Source organism: Vicia villosa, unplaced genomic scaffold (genome assembly GCF_029867415.1).
Source record: "Vicia villosa cultivar HV-30 ecotype Madison, WI unplaced genomic scaffold, Vvil1.0 ctg.002104F_1_1, whole genome shotgun sequence".
Classification (NCBI taxonomy): domain Eukaryota; kingdom Viridiplantae; phylum Streptophyta; class Magnoliopsida; order Fabales; family Fabaceae; genus Vicia; species Vicia villosa.
The window spans coordinates 217,074-227,859 of record NW_026705841.1 but is presented as its reverse complement, the minus strand read 5'-3'; the positions used below and the strand labels follow the sequence as shown (position 1 = coordinate 227,859).

The 10,786-nt window shown below is 36.2% G+C and overlaps 1 protein-coding gene across 1 annotated transcript; it reads left to right on the top strand.

The window, feature by feature from the left end:
- The first annotated feature begins 9,316 nt into the window (after positions 1-9,316).
- LOC131637883 (uncharacterized) lies at positions 9,317-10,213 on the top strand. Its single transcript, XM_058908449.1, has 2 exons — positions 9,317-9,453; positions 9,517-10,213. Exons 1-2 carry the CDS (start codon positions 9,317-9,319, stop codon positions 10,211-10,213), a joined length of 834 nt encoding a protein of 277 aa, XP_058764432.1.
- Positions 10,214-10,786: the final 573 nt, after the last annotated feature.

The window sequence follows — 10,786 nt, the reverse complement described above, 5'->3', positions numbered from 1 at the left end:
TAACATACTATTATGTCATTGTCATTAATGACAACACTGTTTTTCAAAAACAAAACTTTGCATGCACTTGAAAAACAATGGTGTTGTAAAACGAAAAAGCTGGATTTTATGTGTTGAAGCAAAATAATAGGGCTTTCTAAATACAAGTACAACGTAGTTAATATAGAAAATATTGAATAAAAATATTGTAGTGTATTTCCCAATTTAATCATAATATTGAAAATCAAAACCAAAATACATTTTAAGGTCTTTTATTTTTCAGTTTTTAAAACACCAAGTTTAAAACAGTTTTAAAGACAAATATTCTAAAGAGATCAATCAAACAAATTAATTAAATTTTGAATTTTTAAATTTATAAAAACAAAATTTTGATGCGTTAATGTGAAACTTTTACCTTTTACCTTTTAAACATAATGTCAAATTCAAACACAATTCAAGAGAAACTTAATTGAAACTTTTAAACTTGGGTCATGCTAACATGTGTCCTTAGGGCACATGTTAAAGATATTATAAATAGAAAAAGTTAAATGTAATTAAATGCAATAAAGTTATATTTAAAGTTTCGATACATTGTACACGTTTCAAGAAAATATTTCTATAAATATTTCATTAACTTGTGCCCTTGAGACACATGTTAGCTTTTCCCTTTAAACTTTTACCGTTAATAATATCTTCATCATCTACTACTACCAAGCAATAAAATTAATTGTATTTCATTGATGATTTCTGCATGATAGACATGCCATCGCATAATTTATTGAATGACATAATATTAGTAATTCTTGCATCAATGATTTCTGCATCATAGGCATTATTACAACAGTGACAATTTATTGAAATGACATAAAATTAACTGTTTTACGTCAATCATTTCTGGATCGTCTTACATCACAATTATTAAAACGAGAACCTTATCTATTAACTGTTCAGCAATGCTACACTATTTTTCACACTTATTTTTCAGCAACTGGAGGATCCATATCCCTAAATACTTACATTACATCTATGTCTGCCAACTATATTTATACGTTAAATAACTGTTTTTTTTAAAACTATAAATATATGAATATATTCATATAAGTAGATCCCCCATGTCCAGTCAGCCAAACAAGGGATAGGGGCTTCTGAAAACAGAATCTGTGTTTTATAGGGGGCGGTTTACAAAAAAAAAACTTCAGGGGGCCAAAACCGAAACTCGCCCTAATGGCAGGGGGGCATCGTATATTTAACCCTAAAATGCAATGAATGGTAAATGACATAAAATAAAGAGCGAAAAGGTAAAGTATGGAATAATAAGATACAGAATCGTAAAGTAAGGAATAGTATAGAGTTAGCACAAATACAAAGGTAGTATCAACGGTCATTTGTTCGATTCGGGGAAAATTTAGCGCTATGTTAAGCAATCGCCAAGTAACTTATATAGAAGTCACCCTACAACGAGACCGGTCAATAACAATCTATGTGTTGAAAAACAAATTGGAGAAATGATATATAAATCATTTTTCTATATTTGCAACACATGTAAAATAACACATGTTGGTTTTGTGTTGGCAACAATTTTGGAAAAACATTCTGTTTAGAGTATGTTATGAAGAATGCTTTGACATATTAGAAAAACATCATTGCAATTTTTTTAAAGATGTCAAAGCAGATGTCTTAACATTATGTGCTAAAATTGAACTGTATGTTAGTTTATGGTTTAGGGTTAAGTTTATATCAGGTGTCTATTTGTGAAAACTCAGGAGGATTTTTTCCGCTGCTGTTCAAATAACCTTGGAGTAATCTTGTCCTAATTTTATGGAGCTAATTAAGGAAAGCTTAAAACCCTATTTGTAGATTGGCCCAAGCCCATGTTTGCACGTTGCTGCTGCAGCACTATAAAAGACCAACTAATCCTAATTATGGAAGAGGCTTGTGGAATAAGGATTCTATGTGTTTATCGTGTTTAGTGTTTGAGTCTTTTGTTATTTGTAATCCGCTCTTATATTGTTTTGATATTCTAGTTGGAGTATTCTAGTTGAGTTGTAATTTGTCAATCATCTATATGCAATTAAGCGAATGATGGTAATGTGTCGTTGAAGAGTGTCTTCTGCATTTGATTAAGTCTTCAGTTTATCATAGCTTGTGATTGAAGGGATTTGAGGAGGGCCTCATACCTCAGTGAGTCTTAGGTAGAAGTATAGCACGGGTTGTGATTAGTTCGCAACCAGAGGTTGTTTGCTGAGGGTCTATGAATTGATACTATTTAGTGGAATTATCCCTGGCTTGGTAGCCCCCATAGTAGGTGTTGTTGTACACCGAACTGAGTTAACACTTCTGTGGGTCCTTTACCTTCTGTTACTATTTTTTACTACTAATTATCTTTTTCCATAGTGTTTAGGTCTCAGATTTTTTTGTCGTGACATCTTCTTCAACATCACATATCTGATACCAGAATTTCAATTGGTATCAGAGCAGGCATCATGCTCTGTATCTAGGTGAGATCAAGGGAAGATACTTTCTGGTACTATGGACAAGGAAGGAAGATTTGTGAGTAGACCACTTGTTATGAATGGAAGTAATTATGATTACTAGAAACCACGCATGGTGGCCTTCTTAAAATCATTGTACAGCAGGTCCTGGAAAGTTATCTTGAAATGTTGGAATCATCCTGTCATTATGGGAGTCGATAAACAACCCACTTCAAAGTTAAATCCTGAAGAAGATTGAAATAAAGAAGAGGATGAATTAGCTCTTGTAAATTCTAAAGCCTTGAATGCTATATTCAATGGAATTGACAAGAACATCTTCAGATTGGTGAACACATGTGAAGTAGCTAAAGATGACTGGGGAATTTTCATAACTACTCATGAAGGCACATCCAGAGTGAAGATGTCAAAACTTCAACTGCTCACCACCCAATTTGAGAATCTGAAGATGGAGGATGATGAAAGTATTCACGACTTTCATATGAATATTCTTGAGATTGCTAATGCATCCAGTGCATTAGGAGAAAAGATGTCAGAGGACAAACTGGTGAGAAAGATGCTCAGGTCTCTTCCCAAGAGATTTGACATGAAGGTGACTGCCATAGAAAAAGCTCAAGACATCAACCAGTTGAGATTGGATGAGCTTGTTGGATCTCTTCAAACCTTTGAATTGGGCATCAATGAAAGAACTGAAAAGAAGAATAAAAGCATAGCATTTGTAGCTAACATTGAAAGTGAAAAGGAGGAATATGATTTGAGTATAGATGAAGGAATATCCAATGCTATAGTATTGCTTTGAAGATAATTTAACAGGGTGATAAAACATATGGGGAGAAATCCAAGATCAAATGTCCAGAACAACTCATCTGACATTCACAAGTCAAAAAAGTTTGGAACAAGAAGATCTGAAGAAAAGTTCACTCAAGGAAAGGGACTACAATGTCATGAATGGGAAGACTTTGGCCACATTAAAGCTGAATGTCCTACATATCTTAAAAGACAGAAAAAGGCTCATCTGTAACTTGGTTTGAAGAGGATTCTGAAAGTGATCTTGAAGAGGAAGCTGCCAAGCATGTAAACGGTTTAACAGGTAGATATGTCTCTGATGAAGACTCTAGTAAAGATGAACTAACCTATGATGAGCTAGCTGCATCATACAAAGAATTGTATTTGAGAAGTACTGAATTATGTCAAGAAGGAGAGAAACGAAAAGGTCTCATATACAAATTAAAGGCAGAAAAGAAGGAGTATCTAAAAACCATATCTAGCCTGGAAGAAGAAGTAGGGTGTCTGAAGTCTGAACTTGAAAGATTCCACAAGTCTGTCAGAATGCTGAATAATGAGACTAACTCATTAGACGAAATCCTTCAAGTGGGAAGAGTAACTGGAGACATGAGTGGTATAGGATTTAATGAAAAAAAGAAAATCTAAGATAGGTTCCACTCATCCTAAATCTGAGCCAAAGATGTCGAATCAGATGTCTCAACATCATTGAAAGGGTAAAGTTAACCACAACAAGAAAAAATTCCAACGCTGGAGATATCATCATTGTGGACGGTTTGGTCATATAAAACCCATTTTGCTTCAGGTTATATGGGTTCCCTGAGCCCACACCTCTCCCTAGGTCTGCTAAGGTTGGTTCAAATGGCAAAAATGTGAAACACAGAGTCCCTAAGAATGTTGTTACCTGTCATATAACTCATATTTCACTCAGAGCTTCAACCAAAGACGACTGGTACTTTGATAGTGGTTGTTCTAGGCATATGACACATGCCAAAAATTTGTTGGTGGACATCAAATATCACTCCACTAGCTATGTTACTTTTGGTGATGGAGCTAAAGTCGAAATCAAAGGGATTAGAAATCTGGAGTGCTTAGGAGTTCCAAACCTTAATGATGTGTTGTTTGTGAAAGGAATGGCAACCAACCTAATAAGCATAAGTCAGTTGTGTGATTAAGGATACAAAGTAAGCTTCACCAAATCTGAGTGTCTTGTTACAAATAAGAAGAGTGAAGTGGTTATGAAAGGAGTTAGGTCTAAGGACAACTGTTACCTATGGGTTCCCCAAGAATTAAGTTATTCCTCCATATGCCAAAGATTCCCAAAAGAAAAGTGTAGCGGGGAAAATCTGAGATCGAAGCCATGGAATTGACTCGACTCAATATTTCAGTGAAAGTCGCCACCGCGCTTTATTTTTTCAAAGGAAAAGGGAAAAGAACGAATAAAACCCAGAGTTTGTTTTTAAAACAAAAAAGAAGAGATCTTAGGTACGGGTGTTGTTTATACAAGGGGAAGGTTTTAAGCACCCCTCATATCTGTGGTACTCCACAGGAACCTTTTTGAAAATCTGTGTCGTGTGTGCTAAAAAACGGTTTGTTTTATTTTTAAAATAAGCTCGGCAAAACGTTAAGCTTTGGGCCTACATACCTCCTCGGTGCAATGGAGAAGTCAAAGCTAATGTAGTTCCGCTTAAAGGGAAAACGTTTTTAAAACGAATAAACACCTTATCGTCGTTGGAGAGAAATACTCAGCCATTGATCTTGAGCATGAGAACAAACGAGTTCTTTGCATCGCTAATGAAAGAAGGGCTCCAACTCGGATAAAATCGACGAGTATGCCACTAGCTCTCTCACGCGGAAAAGATCTCATTATATCAATCAATTTCAAAATCGTGGGGTATAACCACTCGTTTTGACAATTAACAGTGTCTAAACTTTTGAAGAAAAAGCCACTAAGGGCAAAAGATATTTTTTAAGAAAAAGGTTTTGAAAAGGTTTGCAAACATAAGAATGTTTTTGAAAAAGGGAGAAGATTTTGAAAATTTAAGAATGGGAGGAGATGAAGAGGCTATCCTATTGCGTAAAATAAAAGCTAAGGAAAGAAACGGTCTAACCGAAGAAGAAGCCAACACTTGACATTATGGGTCAAGGTAGATTTCCCATCCTTTGGAATATCAATACTAAACCAACATTATCACTTGGGGATCCAGATGAATTTATTATCTTAGCACCACTTTGCATTAAGCACATTAAAATTCTGACGAAAATCGGGCAGAGTAACGGCTGTTTTCGGGTAAAATCCTTATATCAATGCCTTGGAATTAACCATCAAGGGCTTTCAAGGAAATACCTGCACACATAAACAAACAACAATCCAATGCCAGACAGACAGAATAAAAACAACAGAGTAACAATATCGTAAGGGTCCAGAGGTACTAAGTCCATAAGTCCGAATCTCCAAAATGCTAGGGATAGTAACCAATAGTCCAAAAGAGAACCTTAGGTGTTTTTTTTTAGATTTTTGTTGTTTATTAGTGTTTTGGCATAAAAGTAAAGTATGGTCCAAGTGGACAAAAAGAAAATAGCGGAAACATAAACATATGTCCAAATGGACAAAGAGAAAATAGCGGAATTATAAACGTCCAAATGGACAAAGAGAAAATGGCGGAATGTAAATATGATGAAATGATAAAATAAAGCGATAAAGCGAGAAATATAAAGAGCAATATAATAAAGTGTGGAAATTAAAGCCAATTGTTAGATGTTAAAGATAACCATCTTGAAACTTGTCAAGTATGTTATCAAAGTTAGTAATGAAGATCGATGGTGAGTGAAGGATGTTCTCGGATTTAAAGTCAATGGAAACTTATCAGAAGCTTGATAAAATCATAGCGACTACACGATAAATTTCCATAAGTCTTAAATCGACCGCATACAATTCTCTTCCATATTTGATCTTTTTTATTCGGGACACAAAATATTGCACTATGTTAAGCAGATCGCCAAGTGATTTATGTAGAAATCACCCTACAACGAGGCCGGTCAAAACTTTATGTGCTAATGCATGTGAGAGAAGCGATATGTAGATCACTCTCCGAAAGCAATACCGCACGAAAAGAAAAATGGTGAGTGATCTAGTCTCTACCAAGAAGCCATAAGAGTTCTCAAGGTATTAAGACTTTCATCGATCAAAATAAAGAGAAGTAAAAGATGGAACCACATTAAAAGCTCCTTTCATCCATAATTTCAATCACTTAATATTGCGGATTTGGATTCTCATCCTATCGACGCCCTAAGTCCATTGAAATTAGAGAGAAATTAGGCCTCTAACTTGTGATTCAAAGAAAATATCAAAAGAATGGAGTAGAAGATGAGTTAGAACCAAAAACAAGTCAAAAACCACAAAAATCAGCATTCTGCCCGGTGTAAATCGATTTGCACAGAGTGTAAATCGATTTGCATAACTCTGTTTTCAAAATCTGCGCAGTTTTCAATTGTGTAAATCGATTTGCACAAGATGTAAATCGATTTGCACAACACAGTTTTCAAAAAAACAGCAAATAAAGAGAATAAAACTTGTTTAAGCATAAAACCAAACACCTTGTGATCTTGGATCAATTTGTGCACGAAAATGTATCAAGTAAGCAAGCAAATTTCATCAATGTAGCACCAAAGGTGCATCAAGCATAAACAACAATGGATCACATCTTGAATTATGTAAAGGATCTAGAATTTTACCAAATCTTCACAAACTTTGGATCTTCTTCAAGAACACACAACCACAAGCCTTGATCTCTCACAATTGATGAAGAAAGTAGTGTTTATGTTGAGGTTTAGCTCTAAATTAGTGAGGTTCAAGATGTAACTCACTAATTTTGTGGAAGAAATGAGAGCTTTGAGTGAGGGGTTTGGAAGAGGTGAGGAGAGAATTTGCAATAAGTTTCTTGGCTATCAAAGCTTGAAAAATGAGGAGGGGAATGCCTCAATTTATAGCACTTAGGCTTGGGAGATTTTGTGGCTTGGAGTTAGGATTGGAAAATAGAATTAGGCTTGGGAAATGGTTTTGGAGCCAAAAATGAAATCCAATGGTCTTGATGCAATCACATGAGGGTTCATGATAAAATGATGTAGGAAATCAAATGTAAGAACTAAGTCATGCTTCCCATGCTTGCAAATGATGTCAACACTTTCAAAAGCTGAAATTTGCCTTCATTTTTCCAAATCCGCACTGGTGCAATCGATTTGCACCTTATGCAAATCTATTTACATAGCTGAAAAAGGCAAAATCTGGGGCAAAAACAGTTATGCAAATCGATTGCTGTCTTATGCGAATCGATTTGCACTGATGGAAGAAGCAAATCTGGTGCAGAAACAGTTGTGTAAATCGATTTACACCTTATGCAAATCGATTTGCATAGTGAAAATGTTGAAAAATGCTCCTTTTGATGGATGTTTTGACTTGATACCTACAAAACACAAACACACAAAAGCACAAGGCAATATTTTTGGTATTTTGGTTAGTAAAACAATATATACAAGACTAAACATGGGTGCTTGATGATTCCCTTGCAGATGAATTGAGCATAACATCACAAGTAGAGTTCTAAGTTAAAACTTCTTGATTGATGATTGGTATGCAAATGATGTGTGATCTTAGGGTCAAAAATTGGGGTATGACAAAAAGGAAGGAGAACTCATGATTATTCTAATGTATGTTGATAATGATGTGCTTTGTAGAATGCTTTATAAGATATCTCAACATTGTGGAAAAAAAATGAAGCCAGAGTTTGAGATGCACCCTGTTGGTAAGCTAACCTATGATCTCGGTCATCAGCGTGTGGGAATATCATTAAAGTGTTGTTATGCCATTTAGTATGGTATGAAAATACCACTCAAGATAATTTAGGTTTCCAACAAGGAAAGAGCCCATATCAAAAACAATCATTTCAAGCTATACTCAAATGTTTTCCCACACGCTACACGATTCACTGCAACAACCCTTTCATCTTCTCGCACAAAAAAATTCCTTTTCTTCACCATTCCCTTTTTCGCAAAATCACAAAGATGTCACAACGTTGTGATTCGTCTTCTTCCAAATGTACCTCTGATAAAGAGAATGCTTCTGGGTCGATCTTTGAAACCCACACTGTGCAACCTTCCTTGGATGACGTTCTTGATGTTGTCCCATTGTCAATTGTTCCTTACTCTGAGACAGAGTTCAAGAAGGTCAGATCATCCCATGCAAAGCCATCACAAGCTGTGTCTGATATACCTAAAGGTAACACTACTAAACCTGTCGTTGGACCTTCTTTAACTAAAAGGTCAGAGGAAGACATTGTTGCTACTGATAGAACTGTTAGAAAGATTGTAGCTGAGGTTTTAGGTATAGCTGTGTCTGGGACCTCCAACTCTCTCTCCCGAACGCCTGCTGAGGTAAACACATGAACTATCTCCCATAGTTTTTCTACATCATCCGCATCGGAGAAGGATGATGGCGATGGTAAACTTGCCAAGTTTGCTACCTCTATCCTAGAGGAAGTGAGAACTAGGACTGAACAAGATGTGGAGCCAACATCTGCAGAGAAGGATTCCTATGTCAATCTTGATGCTCTTGAGTCAAGAGAAACTATGAACCCTTCTGCTGAAGAAGTTGTGAATCTGGATGATCTGTCTAACAATGATCTTCTCACCACTGTGATGCCTCGAATTGCTAAGAGACTCAGGTCGAGAAAAGGAAAATCTGTGGTAGTCAACACTCCTACAAAGAGTACCAAGAAAAGACTATGTATGGACCTTCAAAGGCTTGGAGCAAAGGGGTCCCTCCCTCTAACAAGAGAAAGTTTAGGGATGATACGGATTCAGAATATGATGTTGAAGATGATGTCCAGGACATCTCCCATGTGAAGAGGCCTGAAATAAAGTAACTCTCTGTTAGAGTTCCTGATGTCCCTCTTGACAACATTTCGTTTCACTCTGTAGACAGTGTTGAGCAATGGAAATATGTTTACCAAAGGAGAATTTCCCTTTAAAGAGAATTGGAAAAAGATGTCTTTGAGTGTCATGAGATTATGGAGCTGATTTCTTATGTTGGATTGATTAAAACTGTAACGAGATTTGCTAAATGTTATGAGGGTCTCGTGAAGGAGTTCACTGTTAACATTCTTGTGAATTATGCTGACCCTAGAAGTAAAGAGTTTAGGAAAGTGTATGTTAGAGGTAGATGTGTTGAATTCTGACCTGTTGTCATCAACAAATATCTGGACAAAAGTGAAGATGAACAAGGTGAACTGGAAGTAACAGATAACCAGGTTTGCAAAGTTATAACTGCAAATCAGGTGAATACCTGGCATGTGAACGACAAGCTCCCATCTAGCAAATTGAGTGTCAAATATGCCATCCTCCATAGAATTAGAGCTGCAAATTGGGTTATTACCAACAACTCTTCAGTTATCTCTGTGAGTTTTGGAAAATTTATTTATACAGTTGGAAGCAAGAAGGCCTTTGATTATGGTGCCTACATTTTTGATCAAACTATGAATCATAGTGGCACATGCGCAGTAAAGATACCTATTGCCTTTCCTACTCTCATCTGTGGTATTATCCTAAGCCAATATCCTGGGATTCTTCTTGGTACTGATGTAATATCCAAAATGGAGTCTATTTTGTCCCTTCACTTTAAACTGTTTACAGGTAAGCATGTCCTTGACATTGCAATGACATCTGCATCTGCTAATAACAAGACCTCAACCAAGGCTAAAATGATTTCTGAACTAGTGGAGGCTTGTAAAGAACTTGATGAAGTTATCAGGGTTAGCACAGCAAGGAAGCTTAAGTTCGAAAAGATGATCAAGGATCTTAAGAAGGGTGACTGTGTTGGTGAGGAACTGGGCTCTGAAGGAGGAAAGTCTGATGATGAGGAAGGCAGTTCTGAAGCTGTTGGGTCTACTGGTCCTGAAGACAGTTAGAACCTGTGTTGATGTTTGTGATTCCCTTTCGTTTTTTTGTTTGTTTTGGCACCTGCATGTGCTTGCTTCATGGATTTTGTTTGTGTTGTACTCTGTAAACTACCTGGAATATTTTTCTTGCTTGTATATTTAGCATATTATGGCTAAAAAAGGGGAGAGTTTAGTAGTTGTTTAATAGTAGTCTCTTTGAGTTTAGTAGTTTCTGCTACTTATGGTGAGTTTGAGGGGGAGCAAAATTATGGAGTTGTGCTACTTATGGTGAGTATGAGAGGGAGAAAAATTATGGATTTGGGGAGGAGCAAATAATGTCCCAAGATGTTTTGTGCTGAGCTGCCGTGCTTCTCTGATTAGTTGCTCAGATTGGTGTTTCTGATTGCTGTTTCTGGCTGAGTGACCAAATATTGTTTTAGCCAAAATGTGCCAAAGGAAGAGTTTGTTGGTTCTGTGTTGGCAGCAATTTTGGTAAAACATTTTGTTCAGAGTATGTTATGAAGAATGCTTTAACATGTTAGCAAAATATCCTAGTAGTTTTTTTAAAGATGTCAAAGCATATGTCTTAACATTATGTGCTAA